Genomic DNA, 20,246 nt, shown 5'->3' with positions numbered 1-20,246 from the left:
CCCGTTCGGCACGTCCCTCCCTGCGTAGTGGTTGGTCAGTGGCAGCCATGAGCCTCATTTTCCTTGCTTCAGAAGCCTCGGTAGACTGGATTGGAATGCGACCCGGCGATCGATTGGCAGTCCAACATGTCCCTCGAAATGGGAAGTGCTCCCGTGATGGTCGTCTGGCCAACTCTCGCCGGTCGGGCGTTCGATACGAGTCCGGGCACCTTGCGGCCCTCCTGATTGGTATGGCTGTACATCCCGCATCGTGGCTGTGTCTGCATGGCGCTGCTTTCGCTTTGGGCTATCGAGAGAGAGGTTGGTTAGTTAGCCGTTGATCTTGAAGAAAATTCAGGTTGGGGAGAGTAATACCAAGAGATATCCCACAGATCTGTCAATCAAGGCCGCCCATCCTGCCGTCTTTCTTTGACTGTTTACCAGCTGCTCGGAGTACAACGCAGTACATTAGTAGTGTAACATCTATGGATCTTCACCGAGAAATGCGTGGAGGCTGGCCTGATATGTGCGGGGTTTTTGATGCTCGAGGAAGCTAAATGTCTTGGCTTTTTTCTTGGGCCCTTTGCTCGGAGGCTTATTGACCGTCTTTTCCACGGGGCGAAGTTTGCTCCAGTCCGACCTTAGGCTAATCAAATGGAGCAAACCCATCCCGTGTCTTTCGGAGAATCCTGATTGCCTCCGATTCTGGAGGGGGGACTGGGGGCTTAGATACAGTCAGTGCCCTTGGAGCGCCAAGTTGTCCCACCGACAGGGCTACACAAATTTCGTAGGCTCAGCCTACCAACAACTTCACTGTGGAAGTTTTAATAAAGCCCTTCGAATGCGCTAGCCACCCCACGCCGACAACATCTCTCTACATCGTTCTCAAGAGTGTCTAGGATGGGAAATCCAGCACACGAGCCCCTCACATTCCTCTTTCTACGTTGATCCATTTTTGCTGGTCGGGAAATCATCGATACACCATACCAAGATCAACTTCGACAAAGCTAGGGCGAGTCTTCAACCGAATAGTGAAGCACCTAGGCCCACGCGACGCTTCTATTCTGAAATATCGTGGGCGAGAAAATGCGGAACTGATTTGAGCGATCGTTCTGACGTACGAGGCTTTTGATTCCTTGACTTTTTGGTATTTAAACACCTCGACACAGTAGCTCAAGTGCAATAAGAGTCTGACTATGATCCTTCGATCGTGATGGGTAGGGCCTGTGGACGCGCTTTGGTTCGCGGTCGCGATTGAAAATTTCCCAGAAGCCGATCGAACATCTCAAATCTCACTCCACGCCCAACGGAGGGAATCGGCTTACAATGGCCGAAGATCTGGATACGAGCAAGATCAAAGACTGGCGATCAATAATAACTCTTATTGTCTTTGTGATAACTAGTAAGTGCGAGTAGAGCCCGAGAAGTCTTTTTTGAAGTTGGTACTCATCGCGTGTTCTCCGTCGCATAGATATCATCGTGCTTTTTCCATTCACCATACCAATCTACATCCCACGATGGCTCTACAACGCGACGCTAGATACCCTCAGTGCTTTGCGCATAATCCCCTCTCGCAAACTGTATCCACAATACCAAGTTGAGCGAAGCATCTTCGTCCGAATCAATGTGCCTCTCAATTTCGTCACTGCTCCCCTGGCAGCCGATCTTTTCTTGTTGGCTATTCTTGCCATTGGACGACAAGAGGTACATGATGGAACAATTGGTGCCGACAACATTTCTCCGATCGATATTATGGCGTTCTTCCTAACGCTTGCCTACATTGCCATCTCCATTGACGCGTCTGGTCTTATTCGATGGCTGGCATTCAAGGTGCTCCAAAGAGGAGGTGGAGTCGGCCACCGGCTGTTTTTCTACCTCTACGCTTTCTTCTTCGGACTAGGCAGCTTTATCGGTAATGATCCTATCATCTTGTCCGGTACAGCCTTCCTTGCCTACATGACCCGAGTATCGAGCAATATTGTGCACCCGAGGGCCTGGATTCACAGCCAGTTTGCGGTGGCTAATATCGCATCGGCGATCCTGGTCTCGTCAAACCCGACAAATTTGGTGCTCGCAGGCGCTTTCGAGATCAAGTTTATCGTGTATACCGCCAACATGATCGTCCCAGTGATAGCCACGGCCATCGTTATATTCCCTTTCCTGTTGTACATCATCTTCGCTGATGAGTCTCTCATTCCTTACTCCATTCAAATGCACGAGCTCTCCGATGAAGCAAAAAATAGGAAGCCAGTCAACCCCAATATCCCCCACGCACGAGGCAACGCTGAAGAAGAGGAAGAGATGAACAACGAGCATGGAAAATTGCTTTCCCTCGAAGAAATCATGAATCCATTCTTGGACAAAGGAGGTGCTGCATTTGGCGCGGTTATTATGGCCGTGACTCTCATTACCCTTCTTGCGATAAACGCCGCAAGTCAGTCTGGCTCGGAGCATCCCGTATTTTGGGTCACCCTGCCAGCTGCCTTTATCATGTTCTGTTGGGATCTTGCGTCTGGCTGGATCCATCGGCACGAGACGCGCGAGATTGCCGCTAAGGGACGACGAGAAGTGGAACTCGCGAGGGCGGAGAGAGAACGTCAAGAATCACTTCGGAATCTGCAAGAGCAGCATGAAACTGCTAGTGTTCGATCGGATACTCAGGGGCGTTCACTACAAGGTTCATCTCGCAGTTCGATGGATGGCGGCAGAGTCTCTAATGGGGACCCAGAAAGCAGCAGCGGCACGCGAGCCTTCCATGATGACTCGGAGAAACGCCTATCAGACCTGGACTACACGGGAGATGAACCCTTCCCAAAAATGCCGGTGTCCGTCGCGGTAATGGATAGCTCTTATCAGCCCACCCTCAACACTTCGCCTGAGCCTTTGGAAGTGACACCCACTTTTGCGGTAGATGAGGAAAAGAGGGACACTGCGGATTTAAAAGAAAGTTCACCTCAAACACTGGTATCTCTTGCAAAAGACCTCCACCGGTGGCTGCAGGAGACTTTCCCAACCGTCACTGTGGTGGTCTCGCATATGCCATTTCCACTTGTTCCGTTCGCGCTATCCATGTTCGTTCTTGTCCAGGCACTCGTCACCAAGGGATGGGTGCCTGTATTTGCCTATGGATGGGATCACTGGGTCACCAGAACAGGGACAGTAGGAGCAATTGGGGGAATGGGCTTTTTGTCCGTGATTCTTTGCAACGTAAGTACTGCTGCGATGGAATTTCCATGAATGTGTTACGTACTAACCGCCTGTTTTCTGACCATCAGTTCGCCGGAACAAACATTGGCACGACTATCCTCCTTTCCCGGGTCATTCAATCATGGCAACAGATTCATCGCGACAGCGGAATTCCAATTAGCGACCGCACTTTCTGGGCGTCTGTGTACAGCATGGCCATCGGTGTTAATTACGGCGCCTTCAGCACCGCGTTTAGCGCATCGCTTGCTGGTCTTCTGTGGCGTGATATCCTAGGGAGAAAACATATTCGCGTTGGGAGCATCGAGTTTGCACGAGTCAATCTCCCTATTATTGCCATTGCCATGGCCGTTGGATGTACAGTCCTCGTCGGCCAGATCTACATTATGCGGAAAACGACGCCTTATGACGCATGATTGTGTTCATAACATTGCTTCATTACGAGCAACAATAACAAAAACAAGAAAAGGCACTCCAACGACTGATCAACATGAAGACATGATATATGAATTTTTGTCTCTCCTTCTCGGAGACCTATTTGTTCTATCGCTGATTAGATTAATCCCCATGCTCATCATTGCTTCACACTTTGAGAAAGACACCCTTATTATACACTGGCTGGATCTTCTGATCCAAACTGAGCGTCCCAGTATTTCTTCACACCGCTGCAAATGCCAGTGCTGTTTGCCCAGCTTTCAAACTGTGTCTCCAGCTCACATCCAGTCCAGAGTATATCCGCCCAGAACTGTTTCTCGACGTCACGACCAAAGGCTTTGATGGTCTCTTCTGGGATTGTCCAAGCCCGCGTATATGACCAGTCGTCATTGAAAGCAGGCTTGACAGCATGTTCCTTGGAGAAAACAGTTGCTGGATTGAACTTGGGGAAATTTGCGTGTATAAAGAAGGGATGAGGAGCCAACGCCTTTGACCCATTTACGCGCCACTCTCCCTTTTGGATGAGCTTGTAGTCCTCGATGGGATTGAACTGAACCATTGCTGATCCTGCAAGCCCGCCTTCTGTGCGATGTCCCATCGCGCAGATAGGCTCGCTGACTTGGTAGAATGGTTCACCCAGTGCTGCTGCAGCAGTGATGAATGTTTCCTTATCGCCCTCTCCTGCTGCACCTTGCGAAAGAAGACGGTAATAGTGCGTAGGTCCCCAGAAATTGTAGTAGGTGCAAAGCAAAAGAGTCTTTAAATGAGTCTTCTTAGAAATGAGAAGTTCACCAGACTCTGTTGACTGCCGTGAATTCATCGACACTACCTCCTGAGATGCAATCTCGTAGTAAAATGGAGAGGCAGATGAGGCCCAGAAGTCTGGCCAAGTGACCATCTTGGTACTTTTGAAGGGCTCGTTCTCAAACAAGGACTCGGGTCTGGAAATTGGGAAGGCATCGGCATCAAGGAATAAAATCTCCTCAAATGAGGAGAATATCATCGCGAATGGCTTCAACTGATACTTTTCAATCTTGACCGCTCCCGGGACAGCGTTGATAATGTCTGTCATGACAATGCATTTGGCATTCAGTGATGGCAAGACATTATCGCAAATATTTTCCTCGTACTCATCATGTGTAGCCAGAAAAACCTCCACAGGGAGCTTTGAGCCCGTGCGACGTAACATGCGCAGTGAGACTACCAGAACCGGTAGGTATGAGCCTCCTGCTGTTGTCACCAAGCCCTTACTCTTTGGTATATAGGATAACTCAGGTGTATCCGTATTGATGGCTCTCACGAAGTCGCTGTGTGCATTCTTCATTCTTAGCACCTCCTTGGAAGACATCTTTAACAGCTCCGGTCGAGCGATCGGGTCGGTTGGCTTGAAGCCAGCTGCAGGCGCATTTCCGAGACGACGAGGAGGCATGCATTGCGGCTCATATGCCAGTAATAGCGGCTGGAATTCTCGCCAGAAATTGACATGCTCGTTGGTGCGGTGCGAGTATGCAACTTGTACGTCATTGACTGAGGGTGCTCTCTGCTTAAGCCCGGTCCGGGTTGCCAAATACCAGATAGAGAGCACAACAAGAGACAGCACGAAGAGGATACGACCTCGGCGCGTCACTCGTGTGAAGCTCATCGTAGTGATTGCAAAAACATCGACAAGAAAATATGGGACTGCAGAAGAGACAGGACAATGTGGATAAATGGAGATGGAAATGGGAGGAGAGTTGTGGAGTCAGGAGAGTCATAGTGACTCTAATGTACCAAAATGTGCCATGGATTATTGTAAGCACAAGATAAACGGATGCATTTGGACTTCAGTTTGTTTTCGCATTTGTGTTTTGCTGCATTAACTCTGGTTGTTGAATTGTCAAGGACAGTCCAGTCCAATCGCCCGGAAGCGGCCCACCACGGCTCACCCCTTGACTCCTACCAACCGCGGTTTGTCCAGCAAAGCACAGCCAAATACTCACAAATTTCAAAACAAAGTCGTTGAAAAAACTTGGAAGAAGAGAGACTATAATTGATTGAAGCCTCAATCTAGAATGAGATTCATTTCTAGGTACATTTATTATTTCTGTCCCTCTTCATGCAGGAGATTTGCGATGCAGTGCGCTCTCTCTTAACGTGCCCCTGAGTTAGCACCGGAACCGGAAACGGAAGGTGAAAGGGATAAACTACAAGCTCAATGCATCAGATCACGCCTATCAAAACAATAATCAGTGAAAATCATATCTTGAATAAAAGCTTACTCTCCGGTTCCCATCACCGCCTGATTATTGCTAAGCTTCGACCGATTCTGCAGGCCTTCGGTTGGTCGAAGCTTTGCAGCGCGCGAACCTAACTCACGACTGATTGTTGATCACATTCAAAAAGTGCGTAAATTAGAAATTTTACTGAATCCCAAAGCTAACGCCGATCAGGACATTATTTTGGGCTTTTAACATGGGATTCAAAGCCTTGACACGGCCTTTCGTGGCCATCACTCTCATCCTCAGCTGTGTGGTGAGTATCTGATTATAATCTACCTTGTTATGATTCGCTGACCACCACTGCCCAGCTCCTTTGGAATATATTCACCTTTCAATGGCCAGCCTGGCGCCCGTCTTCGAACTTCTACGACAAAGTTACGAATGGCGTTGGAAGTCTCTACACGGGAACTTCTGTGGGGAGTGTTGGTTACAACAAAGAGGCCACTTCAGCTAAGAGTCCTACTCATTCGTCGGAATTTGGCTCAGCCTCGAAGAAGAAGATTGTCATGGTGACAGGAAGCACAGGCAATAATCGAATGCTGGGCATGCCACATATCAAAGAAATGGTATACGAGAATCGCATGACCTATGCCGAGAAACACGGACTGGAGTTCATGTGGGCAAACATGACCAGCTACAACCTACCCAGTGGCGCCCCAATCTACTGGAACAAAATTCCCATCTTGCAAGACGCCTTCGCTCGCTTCCCCGATGCTGAATGGGTCTGGTGGATGGACATCGATATCATTATCATGAATATGTCGCTCAGCATTCATGATCATGTCTTATCACCAGAAGGAATAGCTCGCAACATTCTCCTTGATCACCCAATGACTGGAGCCGGTGGTGGCGAGACTGGCTACCGCAGCCCGGCAACATATCAGCCTGACGATATCAACTTTGTCATTTCAATGGACTACTGGGGTATGAATGTGGGTAATTTCCTCATGCGAAGAGGCGAATGGAGCGAATGGCTGCTAGACCTGTGGATCGAACCACTCTACATATCCCAGAATTGGGTGTTCCCCGAAAATGACGGCTGGACACACATGTGGCAGTACCATGAGATCGTTCGGAATCATACAGCCTGCATGTCCCAGCACTCGATGAATTCATACCCGGATTACAATGCGCTTGGGCAACACTGGCAACCTGGAGATCACATCGTTCATTTTGCTGGCTGTGGTGGTGATCCGATATGTGAAAGTTCTTGGGCCAAGTACTGGAAGATGCGAGAAGAGGTCGGTGTCCCGCAGTCTGTGAAGATGAAGTTGGACGATGGCACTGCCGAGATTGAGGCTTTTCAGGGTGGTGAAAGATCATGACTGTCAGACATTCCTAATGGCATCCTATTTTTTCAATTTCAAGTTCCATCTGAGGAACACAGAAACACAGAACGACCTACGTATTATAAGCTTATAGGAGCATCTGATCCCAGTATTGTAACTATGTGTGGGTGAGCTCTGTCTCATGATTATAGCATTGCGGACCCTCGCCCTTCTCTTGAAGTGTACTGAACATAAATTATACAGTAATTCTGGTTTGATTCACCATAATATCCAATTCAGCCCAGAAGAGAGAGTTCGAAGGGTTCCATGTGCGGCAGGGTCCGTTGGAATGCTGGCCACCGTCAGGAATGTGGGGTCGACTTTAGAGAGCTCCGAGGTGTGCGCCAGACAAAGCATTCCTGGCCTCTCGGTGGACGACATTGCAAACGTCATAAAAACATAAAGGGCAAATATTAGACCTCTTAGATTGAAGAGAGTTCACAGGTTTAAAATTATCGAGGTTCTATCACACAACGACACAATTTATGTCCGACATTGTCAGGCATGGAAAATCTTCGGGACAATGGTTTAATACTTAACCCTGTTTGCGACAATAGGATTACTTGTGTTCTCTTGGACCTTTTTTTTGGCATTACTGTTCTTGAAATACAACATGTAACCTGATTTCGGGCCAAGAATTTGTGTTTCCTCTTTCGGAATCATACAAGCAGGACAGAAAATACGGAGAAGGCTACTGAGACCGTGTTGCGTTCGGAAATTAGCTTGTGATCTCTAATATGACTATTTTCGCTTGTCCAAGACCGAAAGAAAATGTTTCTATCAGTCAATCACCTGGCTCTTCAACCTCAGGCAAGTCTGAGATATGTCGGATATGAAACGAGCTGATAACTGGGTGGACGTGAGTATTGTCTAAGTAGAAGTTTCTGCAAATGACTTGAGCTAATGTGACTTCCAGGGTCTTCGAGGCATCGCCGCCTTGACCGTCGTAACATATCACCTTTGCTCGTGCTTTGCAAATTGGCTCAATTCACCCGCAGTCGAGAAAAATGGCCCGGTCTCCATTTTCCAATACCCATTTATTCGAATCATCGTCGGTGGTCGCATGGCTGTGGCACTTTTCTTCCTAATTACTGGATACGTGAACTCTTTCAGCACGAGGAAACATATCCGTAATGGAGATGCCAGTTTTGCGCTACTGAACTTGTCTAAGAGTACCTTTATTCGAACTGGCAGGCTTGTTGCTCCTACAAATGCTGCCCTATTCGTGGGTTGGGTTGTTTGTCAACTACATGGATATAAATTGGCAGCTCAAACAGACTCATTTTGGATCAGAGTGGGTGCAGTGCCACCGGGGCCTACCTTTGGGGGAGCAGTACGTGGCCTTCTTCAAAACCTGACATTATTCTGGCACGGAGGCGTGGGAATATATGACCACACTTACTGGACTATCCCATTCTTTTTGAAAGGGTCTATGCTGGTTTATATTACCCTTTTGGGTACCACTCTGACTCACCCGCGATATACTAAACTGATCATCATTTTCCTCTACCTGTTTGCCTGGTCAGGTGGCCAAGGTAAGTACAAAATACACAGCCGAGCAATCTCAAAACATAGCTAATACTCGGTAATACAATAGCTCTCATGGAGTTAAACGTGTATGCGGGAATGCTCTTGGCTGAGTTGAATGCAGACTACGGCCCACGAGCAACGTCTATGCTCTCAAGGCCAATCTCGGCGCTCATGATTCTAGTCGGGCTGTTCCTTGCATCTTTCCCTGAGGAACATGCAGATTGGATGCCATGGAGCAACTTCGTCAACTCCGTTGCAGGCTTGCTTGTCCCCAGTGGCGGCGAAATAAACCGCTATGTGATATCTGTTGGAACTGCATTTATCGCTTTTGGAGCGTTCTTCTCTCGCGATGCCCGCCATATCCTATCTCTTCCGGTGATGAACTTCTTGGGACGGATATCATTCCCCATTTATTTGATCCACAACACACTCATTCGCACAATTCTCTCTTGGATGATTTACCGAGACTCGGCGGTGAAAGAAGGACTGCATCCAGTGGATATGCAAGGAAAGCCAAAATACCTCGAGCGAGGAAGTGCCATGGCATTTGTCATTGCCATACCCTTGTTCTACGGAATACTCATATATACCTCCTATCTGTGGACTATTTATGTGGACCCCGCATGTGGAAGGGCCGTTTCTTGGCTCTCAAAGAAAGCCTTCGGAGAGCTCGATGGTTCTGGTTTGACAAAAGAAGAGGCGCTGAAGGGCATTTTGAAGACCTAATGGAGACATGTATTTTCATGATATTCAATATCCCTTAGGGAAACGATACATTAACTGAGCTTTGACTCTTCCTTCGAGCAAAGGAGAAATGCTTGGTCAATGCATTTATTTTGCCGTTTCAAAGCCCAGATAAGCATCGTCATAGATGCATGAGGACTTTTCTGAGTCTGGCTGCTTTCTACTCTGTTAGTTGCTAATCACAGGTTTCTGAAAGCTGATGACTGCACATGGTATCGATCTTTCCCTCTCTCTCGACGCGCACAAGCACTCATCAGTCTGCAAACAAGCGCATCCTATGATGACAACTTCATTAGTCCCACCACGTTCGGTGAAAGTCTAGTATTGATACGAAGATCTCACCTGATACTGCACTGATTTTTGAGCAAGTATTTCCATTTCCATCGTTGGGGCGGCAATGGTTGCGCCAAATGCAAGTGCTAAACTAAGAAGGACGAGTCTCATTCTCCGATTGAACTGGTCCAGATTCTGAAGAGTATGACACGACTTGGGGCGGCTTGTTGAGATTATCTAACAAATCAGAATTTCTTATCGTGATGTGGAAAAGGAAGAGAAGTTGGCATGTCTCCTAAAAGATCTTTTGCCGAATCCGGTGACTGCCTTGTCGTCCTTGTCTCGCGAAACGCATTCATCTTGTGCCTAACTCGAAGATCCTTTCCCTATCCGGCCTTAGAAACCTTCAGTTCCTCTCAATGAATGATACAGGCTGGAACCCTCGGTTTATTGTAGAGTGAGATCATGCAAAAGATCTGTAGGATACAGAACATAGAACGAAAGTTTACAAACCAGTTATACTGGGAGTTATACTGGGAGCAGCTTCAACAATAGAGCGTCGAGATCGTGCGTGTGGTAGGCGGCTACGGGAATGTGAGGGCTTTGATTTGTTCTTGTGTATTGCGTACTCAACCTTCTCGCCCCGTGGTCGCGTGACGTAAAAGCAGTGTTCTATATATTAGATTAAAAGGCTTTAGAGGATATATTTTGGTTTGAGTTGGTTTCTAGTACATACGACCATAGGGTGTGGAGAACAGGGCTTCCCGTCCGCTCAGCCGTACTTAAGCCACGCACCATTTGCCAATCCTAGCAAATAAGGTAGTTTAGCTTGGTGGGGAAACGGATGATCGCTGCTTTATGGTCGCGCGACTAGGGGTGAGTGCGGTGACCACGCAATCAACAGGGTGAGAATCCGGGTGAGAGCGGTTGAGAATCACCCTCCGTCGCGCGACCACTGCTACCACTGCTAATTTTGCCGCTAGATCTTGGACTAGAGAAATAGTCCAACTAATGTAGCATAGTACTACAGTACTACTCAAATGTGGGCGTTGGTTCTATATATCCTTTAGACTTGACGAGCGCTTCTCGATTTGTGTTGCGCCAAGAACGAGCTTCAAGGAAGATCTATAGACTTAGAATAAATAGGCCTATGATGCAACACAATAAAATGGTTTCTTGAACGTCAGTCTTGATATACCTACTGCCGTCGGATTATATGGGCGCGGTAGTCCTATACAATATTCTACCCTGTGTAATCGTTAAGCTTCTAGTTTTGACAAAAAATAAGCAAAGTACTTCCTTATGTCTAGCGTTCTCTAATCGCCTTGCCTGATTCAAGGGTCTTGCTGTGCTATATTCCAATACCCGCTTTGATTGATTTTTATTGTGGCTAAGAATTTATACTTGAACGTTGTCTGGCTTCCTGTGAACGGAACTTTGAGCCCGTCTAGCACTACTGCAACGGATGCGGGTATCGGAATTACCTAAATTCGGATGAATATATTAACGGATTCAAACACTTATACTATACGAACGATTCCGTTTTACTGAGCATTCGCAGGTGTACTGTATATATTATGGTCATCAATACTTATCATGTTATAGTCTTGTAAAATCTTGATCTAAGACATGTTCGTCACCCTTATGCACCCTTGAAGGTCAGATGAAGAGATATTCATTTTACAAGACGATATTCAATGGAACGCATCCTACATTTACAAGGCCGTTCTTCATTTCAATCAATATTAGCTATTTCCGGGAAAACCTAGAGGTAAAGGATATCATAAACTCACAAAGTCGGTTTTATCACAGCATACGGGTTGCTGGCTGCAACTTGACCCTCCGGCAACCACAGCTGCGAGAGGAGAACCTAGAGCAGGTTAGCTCGCTGTATCACTACGTGCCTTCATGTTAAGATAGAAAATAAACACGTACAGTCAATTCCGACCATTGCCTTATCGAGAAGGCTCAATCCAAGAGACTGAGCAAGAGAAAACACCTCGGGGGAATTGGGATGTTGTAAAGAATTACAGCAAAGTTGATTCCCGGTATTACACTCTGACACTGGTGGGGCTGAGTGCGTTTGCGTAGCTGGCGACGCATGTCGCTGCGTAGGCGAGCAGTATGCGGTTGTATAAACCATTGCTACCGTGAGAAGAAGGCGGCAATAAATCATCTTTGCAGAATATGGTGTGAAAATGAGAAATAGTGAAGATATTGCTTGTGGCTAGAATATTAATTCGTACTAGCTACCTTTTATAGCCGGCGGTACTTTGGGTTCCTTTCGAAAGAATGATAGAATGTTTTTCAGATACATACATGTTCTACTAGCTAACGTTACAGTATTACTAGGGCATTGCAAGCGGTGACACCGTTGAGCATTTTAACAAGGGGTAAGTATGTAAAGAACAAAACATCCTGGTTACCACCAGAGGGGAGATAAAGGAACATTAAAGCTTAAATTCAGCCTGTAAGGGGCAATCTAGCAAAATATTAGACAATCTAATTTTTGGCCGGTATGGTCACACATTCCAAGAAAAAAGCTAGCAAGGTCACATATTTCAGACTCCTACAATACCAATAATATGCTCGAAATTTTTAAGCATAATAATCCAGTTCATTCCCCTCTATATCTAGTTCACGAAAAGGGCATTTCAAGGTCTAAGCACCATAAAACCCAGCTTATCAGTTTTCTTAAGGACACTGATCTAGAAAAGATTATATTTTCCAAAATGTTCTCTGTCTTGCTTGCTCTTAGCCTGATAGCGGGCTCTTCGGTTACCGCGTCGCCCTATCCCTTTCCGTTGACTGGAACGCCAAAACCATCAAAATGTGACGTCGGGCAACAGTTGTGCTGCGAGTCTTTGCAACGCAGCGATTCACCCGAGGTGGCAAAAATTTTCAGCTCACTTGGCCTTGAAGTAGCTGGGAAATTGCTTACCGGCATACAATGTAGGCTGGCAAATTTCAGGTTTACTTATTTGTTATCTCCAACTCGCAGCTAAAGACGAATTTTCATTGTTACAGGTACTCCTATTCTCGCCTCTGCTGTTGGGTCAAATTGTGAGAAGCAACCCGCCTGCTGTCATGAAAGCCATTTTGTAGGGTTAACCTATTTCTTGTGGTCTGTTTCAGAGAGCTGACGACGTTTGATAGGGAGGAATTGTCAATGTTGGATGTGTTGCAGATCCCTCGCTCTAATGTACTACAAGCATTTAGCCCGAAGGCAAAACTGCTATTCAAAATTGGCTAGTGTGATATGGCTAACTTTTGCTGGAATTATATTACAATTTGTTGATGTATTCTATCATATGCACTTTTACGCTGCCAGCAAGCCAGGTTTCGTGCCATTTTGCAGCGGTTAGGATGCTGTTGGAGCCCACGTGTGGACGCTTGAGTTGTGACGATGTTACGGTGGGAGTGGTCTGTACAGTGACTACGCAAAAGTTTGGACACCCTCCAACCCCAGACCGTCTAGGACAGTGACATACCGCTTTCCAAATCTCGGAGCTAGAAACACGGAGAGATGTATACAGCGCGGTATTATCATGAGTTTTTGATAATCCACCCACTTTTGTGCTTACCAGAGCCTACTGGGCTGCATGAGTTAGGTTTCTGAGAGAGTTATCGATATCATGAAGTGCTGGAGGAAGGTTTACGACCGGCAGAATGTTATATAATCAATGTGGGTCCCAGGGTGTCCAAACGTTTGCGTTGTCACTGTATTTAGGGACGTACCAATACGTGAACATACGGCTAACTCGATTTTTTACGTGTTTAGCATACCCTGTAATCTTGGAACAGATCTTTAAAAACAAGAATAGCCATATCGGGATTAGCGCATCATGTGATTAGGGTTTGGAATAGCATCTCAATGTTTCCTACATGGAAGGCAATAACGGTCTCCACTGTACCTATAGAACTCTTTGGCGAGGACTGGTGATAGTCGTAATACGCTTACTACACCTTTTGAGTCAGCTCCATTTATATTCTACGGCTATCTCAGCACAAATCATGCCTACATGCTGTTACGCCCAGGCACAAGGATATCAAATCAAGAAGGTAGCATTCCACGAATCAACTAAGCACGAGAGAGAGAGAGAGAGAGAAGAAGGAAAATGGCTAGAGAGCCATGTAATAGTTAGTTAACTAGTATGTGGATGCCGTAGGCACCAGGCATGAATACTAGCATCAAAAACCAAACACATATGGATCGTAACACATGCCCCTTTAAACTGCAAGATAGATATTGGAGCGACCATTAACCAAACAGATATGATATGACTTAATCAAGTAGCCTAGCAAAACCAAAGAGCTATAGGCAATCCAAGTCTATCTAGTTGCTAATACAGCGTTCTTTGATTCGTGTGGAGGCAGCTCCGGAACATCGGCTAGTATACCTTCCGCATTAGAAGGTAATGGGGTTGAGGTTGAAAGCGGCGGTATATCAGTTACAGGAATATTCATCTAGTTAAGGTCTTTCGCATCTAGAGTCCCCTGTACAGAAATGGTTTCCTTAGCATAGCAGAAGGTATACGAGGTCCCTGAAATATCGCAGGATACGAGAGCCGTGCTAAGATAGACTATCAGCTAGTAATTACAATTTTTCGTATATATTAGCGACGCATACTTTGCCTCGCTATCGATATCAATGAGTTAGATAGAAGTTAGGGCTAGAATTGCAGTCAATCTATCACTAAGAATGCTACAATCAGAGGCATCTACCGTTTACGGACAGCTTACTAGATATGTGGTAGCTTCGCTGGACTATATATTTTAACTTACCTCAAAGCCTAAAGCTTAAGGGGTGCCTTACTTTATCTAAGACGTTTGCTTGCAAATTATGGCCTTGGAAACCCGGCAGTAGTAGATTGACTATTTCGGTAGCAATCGTAGCGCCCGCGAAGCAAGTGAGAATGATAATGCTTGGATGTATAGTTAATATACTGTAGACTAAATAATAGGAAGAGTAGTTGTTGGAAATGCGTCTGGTGCATAAAACCGTAGAAGAAATCGTTCGTGCACACTAATCTTAGTGCCACGATTATGGAAGAGAGACGAATCAAGATAGAACACGATCGGCTGGTCAGACAGAAGAATCAAGCAGTGGAAGGTTGATTCAGATGGTCTACTATGCCAGGTAATTCTTCCTGAGATAAAAGAGATGTCAAACTTGTTCATTCTAACTAGGAATCAGGGTGCAATCTATAACATGGGGTACATGGCAAATATCACATGAGGAAATCAAGAACATTCGAGGTCATTTTGGAGTGTTACGTAGTCTCTTGCCTGGATAGGCAATGTTGATGCGATCGTTGAGGATCAATCTGATATATCAGGCGGGGTAAACATGATGATGTTTCACAGCAGTAAAGGTGCAGAAAAGATGTATTGAAAGGAGGATACAAGATAGTGTTCCTCCGCGGTAAAACAGGGGAGGTTGCTTAGTAAGCAGGCAGAATTCAAAATAGCAATCTGGGCCTAAGGCCCCACATATGCCGACAGGTACATATAGCGGTAGAGCTATAGTCAAATTCAAAATAATAGGGCAACGGCATTATTATATCGCGTCTTCTAGTCCGCCAGAAGCCCTAAGTACTAACTAGCCTTGTGTCACAATACCCAAAAGTCATTCATAAAAAAGACAGGTACAGCAAACCAAGACAAAGAAGCAATCCTAGCACCGTATACGACCGAAACTTTCCTATTAAAACCTAATCAAGAAGTTTCTTCAAGTTCATACTTCCTCTTTTTAGGCGATTCACGTCGAGGCCGCTAGCAGTAGGTATTAATAAGGTGATATATTAATCCCTCCGTGCTTCCAAAATCTACTAAGCAAGCAGGATGCTTATACTTGAAGTTACTATTCAATTAGCTTAAATAGGCTTCAACGTGATTATGCTACTCTGGTGGGCTTATAAAAAACTAAACTATTCTTTTCGATAGACATAGTTTCTTATTTCCTAAGCAGAACGGACAAAACCCGGCCTTGATAGGGATATTACGGAATATTAACGGGTTATATCGAAGAAGTGCTTCTGGATGACTAAGATGCTCTCTGCAATGATCCTCCTATTCCCAAGACTTAGCAAACCATCGATTATACTCGAAGCACATTTCGGTAAATCTAATCTTATCGACGAGTTGTTGACGGGCTTTATAATATCGGTAGAGGTAAAGCTACCTTCTATAAGCCACGAGCCTAGATAAAAAAGAACGTTAGCTGTCGGCATGTATGGCCTATGGGCCAGATATGCATCTTGAATCCTGCCTGCTTATTAAGCGTTCCTATCTTGCTTACCGCTAGGAAAACCTAATCTTGTTTACCCCTAGATTCTGATCCTAGATTCTGATCTTCAACGATCGTGTCAACATTGCCCGACTAGGCAAAGGAATGTTCAATACTCCAAAATGACCTCGAATGTTCTTGATTTCCTTATATGATATTTGCTATGTTCCTCATGTTATAAATTGCACTCTGTTTCCTAGTTAGAATAAACAAGTTTGACATCTTTTTGATCTCAGGAAGAATCACCGGACACAGTAGACTATCTGAATCAACCTTCCACTGTTTGATTCTTCTGTCTGATCAGTCGATTGTGATCTATCCTGATTCGTCTCTCTTCACCTGTATAATCGTGGTACTAAGATTAGTACGCACGATCGACCCTACACGATTGTAGTGCTTTTACTAGTACGCATAATCAATACCCGCACCATTATGGTATATTCTGTCTTTTGTGCGCACAATAGATTTATGCTATACACCAAAATCCAACAGTTATAAGCCCGAGCCTCTGCTAAGGCCTCTATCTTTTACTTTCGTCTTATCTCTCTATCACTTTCGCCTTAGTGATAGATTCATCCGATCTACGAGCCACCTGGCTCAATTATCCTCTAAAATACCACGCGCATTAGATCCCGTGGATTACAGCTGTCAAAGATTATACACTAGCGAATAGTGTATAGAAATATGTTAATCCAGACCTGCCTATTCCTGCTATACCGATACAGGAACCAACCAAGCCGCATCTATCTAATACAATCAAGAAACCTACGAACACGTTTACATCTGATCTTCCTAATAAGCAAATCAGACTTATTAATCTTACCTCCAACTAATTAGCTATCTATCGAATCTTGCTTAGCGAATATAAGTCAGCTAGATCTAACTATCTACGATATATACGATCTATCGAGATCCTTAAGCAAGGAATTCGATCCTCCCTTACGCCAGAAGGGAGACAGATTATCAATAGGCTAATAGTACACGAAGCGATTACTAAGCTACGTGCCACGTTCGCTCTATCCGATCAATCAAAGAACCGCCAAATCCTACGCGACTAGGATACGATGAAACGTTAAAATAATCTACTAATTGAATCATCTGAACTAGCCACGTAGGGCTATAAGTGGATTATCAGCTAATCAGCAGGAGAGAAAGCCGGAATTGCCTACTTCCAAGACCTACTATCTCCAGTATACGATTTCCTAGAGACGATTCAACATAGCAATCAAGGCTTCTACACCTTCTGGTACAACACGATCCTTCAGGGCCTAAGGAGACCTACCCTAACCGAACTGGTCAATCAGTTTATTGACTAATACCGACCAATCGTCTTGCCTAGCAGACGACTAATTGCCTACCTAACCTATCAGGGACGAGAACCTGACGAAGATCGACTAATCAAACCTGGCCGAAAGGGGATTTGCCCTTGCAAAGGACCTCCTAGCTACGGCGAACATGATTTTGACAAATGCCCTTATATCAATCCGCTAGTCAGACTAGAGGGTTGGCAATTAGATATCAATACAGAAGGTCGATTCAAGAGAGCAACTAAATCATCACCTACATTCAAATTTGCCTATAATAAAGCTATCAAGAAACACCAGAAATCAGGCGAAACAGATCAAACTAACCAGAAATCAGACGAAACAGCTAAAAATCGATTAACAGAACCAACTATTAGGCTATATTAGTAAAGATACGCTATTTTGCCTATCTTCTTACGCGTTAGCTTTCGTATTAGCTTCCTTATCTGAACCTGCTTCAAAAGCTAAGGGGGTGTGTCGGCATGTATAGCCTATAGGCCAGATATACATCTTGAATCCTGCCTGCTTACTAAGCATTCCTATCTTGCTTACCGCTAGGAAAACCTAATCTTGTTTACCCCTAGATTCTGATCCTAGATTCTGATCTTCAACGATCGTGTCAACATTGCCCGACTAGGCAAAGGAATGTTCAATACTCCAAAATGACCTCGAATGTTCTTGATTTCCTTATATGATATTTGCTATGTTCCTCATGTTATAAATTGCACTCTGTTTCCTAGTTAGAATAAACAAGTTTGACATCTTTTTGATCTCAGGAAGAATCACCGGACACAGTAGACTATCTGAATCAACCTTCCACTGTTTGATTCTTCTGTCTGATCAGTCGATTGTGATCTATCCTGATTCGTCTCTCTTCACCTGCATAATCGTGGTACTAAGATTAGTACGCACGATCGACCCTACACGATTGTGGTGCTTTTACTAGTACGCATAATTAATACCCGCACCATTGTGGCACATTCTGTCTTTTGTGCGCACAATAGATTTATGCTATACACCAAAATCCAACAAGAGGGCTACGTTATCTTTGTATATCAGATCGGAAGTTCCTATTCTTTTTTTCTCTAGTAACCCTTTATAAACTCCCGCTAGTAGGTTAGTACAAGTATAGGTACTCCTTCTATACGTTTGATAGTAAGGACAAAATACTAGAGTTAACGTTAGAATATTTTTTCTCTCTATATACGGAAATTTTTATATATACCTTATAACAAGCTGCTATTACACGGGCTTCTAATTCCTTATCGGACTTATATCCCTGGCTCTCTCGAGCCCTAGCTCGTCGCGCGGTTGACTTATAGACTTCTCCTGTCCTGGTAGAGGTGAAGCAGTAAAGTAGTATTACTGCGCTAATCTATATACGCGTTCGATCTATAGGCTGACCTCGATATTCGTGGAAGTCCCTATACTAGAGTTAGGTTATAAGTACTATAAGGTTATTTAGCGATAGTCCGTCCTTGTCTATCTCGGCGGACGGTAGTCTTAGTATCGGCTTTAGCTCTTGTAGAATCTACTAGAGAGAGATTAGAATTTATTCTACGAAGAGCTATATGCGTGCCTTTCTGCCTACCCAAAGCGCTTCCCGCTTTGGGTGCGCCCACAATCCTGACCTTTCCACAATCCTGACCATTTTTCTACCAGTAGTCTTCTACTAGCCAATTCAACCACCAACGATGCCTAAATCTACTACTTTTGATGAATCTCGCATATCCGAGGCCTGTAAATTGGTTTTATCCCAAAAAAGGCCGAATATCTCCAAGATTGCGCGTGAATTTGGCATTGATCGCAAGACGTTGACTAGACGCGTCGAAATGGCTAAATCGCCTATTACACCTACCAAATCGCTTAAAAATATCCTGGAGCCCCATCAGGAGAAAGCGTTGGTTAACTGGATAGTGCAAATGTACGGCTGGAACCTACCACCTACCGCAGCGGTAGTAGGCGCATAGGCAAATCGCACACTGGCGCGATCGGGCCAGCCGGATAGGCAGGTTAGCAAAAATTGGGCGTACGGCTTTATAAAGCGTCTACCAAAAAACCTTGGGCTAGGCTCTGTGAAGCAAAAGACTAAGGAACTAAGGCGAATCCAAGCAGAGGATGCAGGCCTTCTTTAGCACTGGTACGACTAGCTAGAAACTGTTCTACATAACGTTCCTGCTCGGTTAGTATACAACTTCGATGAATGCGGGTTTCAACCTGGTCAAGGGCAAGCAAGAAACGTTATTGGGGCTAAATCATCTTGCCCTAACCTTGCTGAGACCGAGAGTGGCGAAAATATCACTGTATTAGAGTATATTGCTGCGGATGGGTAGCAGATGGATCCTCTCTTTATATTTAAAGGAACTAGCCGAAATCTTATAGAGGCCTGGTTCTACGGTATCGAAAACCTCTCACCAGACACGATGACGGCTATATCTCCTAATAGCTGGATTTCTAATAAATTAGCCCTAGCCTGGCTAGGCTATTTTATTCAATTGACTGCTCATCGTGTGTATCGGGGTGAAAAGCGCGTTCTTATATTCGACGGCTATGGCGCGCATCTTACACTCGAATTTCTTTAACGCTGCGAGGATAATGCGATTATCCCCTTTGCATTTATACCGCATTCAACGCATATTTGCCAGCCACTTGATGGAAAGCCCTTCCTGAATTATAAGCAGCAATTTCGGTTGATAAATAATGAGCTGGCTTTCTGGGGTGGCCAGCCGTATGGGAAATCAGATTTCCTCGCGATTATCGGGCCAATTCGCAAGAAGGCGTTTACACAGCGAATTATCCGCGAATCCTTTAGAGATCGTGGAATCTATCCAGTTGATGGTAGTAAGGTTGTTGATAATCTTGCTAAGGATTTGGTGATTCCTAATCTATACGCACCAGATCT

The 20,246-nt window shown here is 45.2% G+C and overlaps 5 protein-coding genes across 5 annotated transcripts; 3 read left to right on the top strand and 2 right to left on the bottom strand.

Moving 5' to 3' along the window:
- Window positions 1–1,305: 1,305 nt before the first annotated feature.
- On the top strand, window positions 1,306–3,599 carry N7458_001603 (putative arsenite efflux transporter ArsB-like; the record flags this gene model as incomplete). The annotated part of the gene is made up of 3 exons (XM_056904986.1): window positions 1,306–1,381; window positions 1,451–3,186; window positions 3,255–3,599. 3 exons carry the CDS (start codon window positions 1,306–1,308, stop codon window positions 3,597–3,599), a joined length of 2,157 nt encoding a protein of 718 aa, XP_056769093.1.
- Window positions 3,600–3,790: 191 nt separating this feature from the next.
- On the bottom strand, window positions 3,791–5,260 carry N7458_001602 (alpha-mannosyltransferase; the record flags this gene model as incomplete). Its single annotated transcript, XM_056904985.1, has 1 exon — window positions 3,791–5,260. The coding sequence occupies one exon, from the start codon at window positions 5,258–5,260 to the stop codon at window positions 3,791–3,793; it is 1,470 nt and encodes a 489-aa protein (XP_056769092.1).
- An 809-nt stretch (window positions 5,261–6,069) lies between these two features.
- N7458_001601 (uncharacterized protein) lies at window positions 6,070–7,201 on the top strand (the record flags this gene model as incomplete). Its single annotated transcript, XM_056904984.1, has 2 exons — window positions 6,070–6,129; window positions 6,185–7,201. The coding sequence occupies 2 exons, from the start codon at window positions 6,070–6,072 to the stop codon at window positions 7,199–7,201; spliced, it is 1,077 nt and encodes a 358-aa protein (XP_056769091.1).
- Window positions 7,202–8,027: 826 nt separating this feature from the next.
- On the top strand, window positions 8,028–9,460 carry N7458_001600 (acyltransferase family protein; the record flags this gene model as incomplete). Its single annotated transcript, XM_056904983.1, has 3 exons — window positions 8,028–8,063; window positions 8,121–8,739; window positions 8,802–9,460. 3 exons carry the CDS (start codon window positions 8,028–8,030, stop codon window positions 9,458–9,460), a joined length of 1,314 nt encoding a protein of 437 aa, XP_056769090.1.
- An 8,993-nt stretch (window positions 9,461–18,453) lies between these two features.
- N7458_001599 (Zinc fingerC2H2) lies at window positions 18,454–18,719 on the bottom strand (the record flags this gene model as incomplete). Its single annotated transcript, XM_056904982.1, has 2 exons — window positions 18,454–18,513; window positions 18,570–18,719. Coding segments are annotated over 2 exons (210 nt in total), but the record flags the coding sequence as incomplete, so codon positions are not given.
- Between the last annotated feature and the right edge of the window lie 1,527 nt (window positions 18,720–20,246).

This window comes from Penicillium daleae (assembly GCF_028827525.1).
Source record: "Penicillium daleae strain IBT 16125 chromosome Unknown utg000002l_segment0_segment0, whole genome shotgun sequence".
NCBI lineage: Eukaryota > Fungi > Ascomycota > Eurotiomycetes > Eurotiales > Aspergillaceae > Penicillium > Penicillium daleae.
This window is presented reverse-complemented; position numbering and strand designations above follow the sequence as displayed.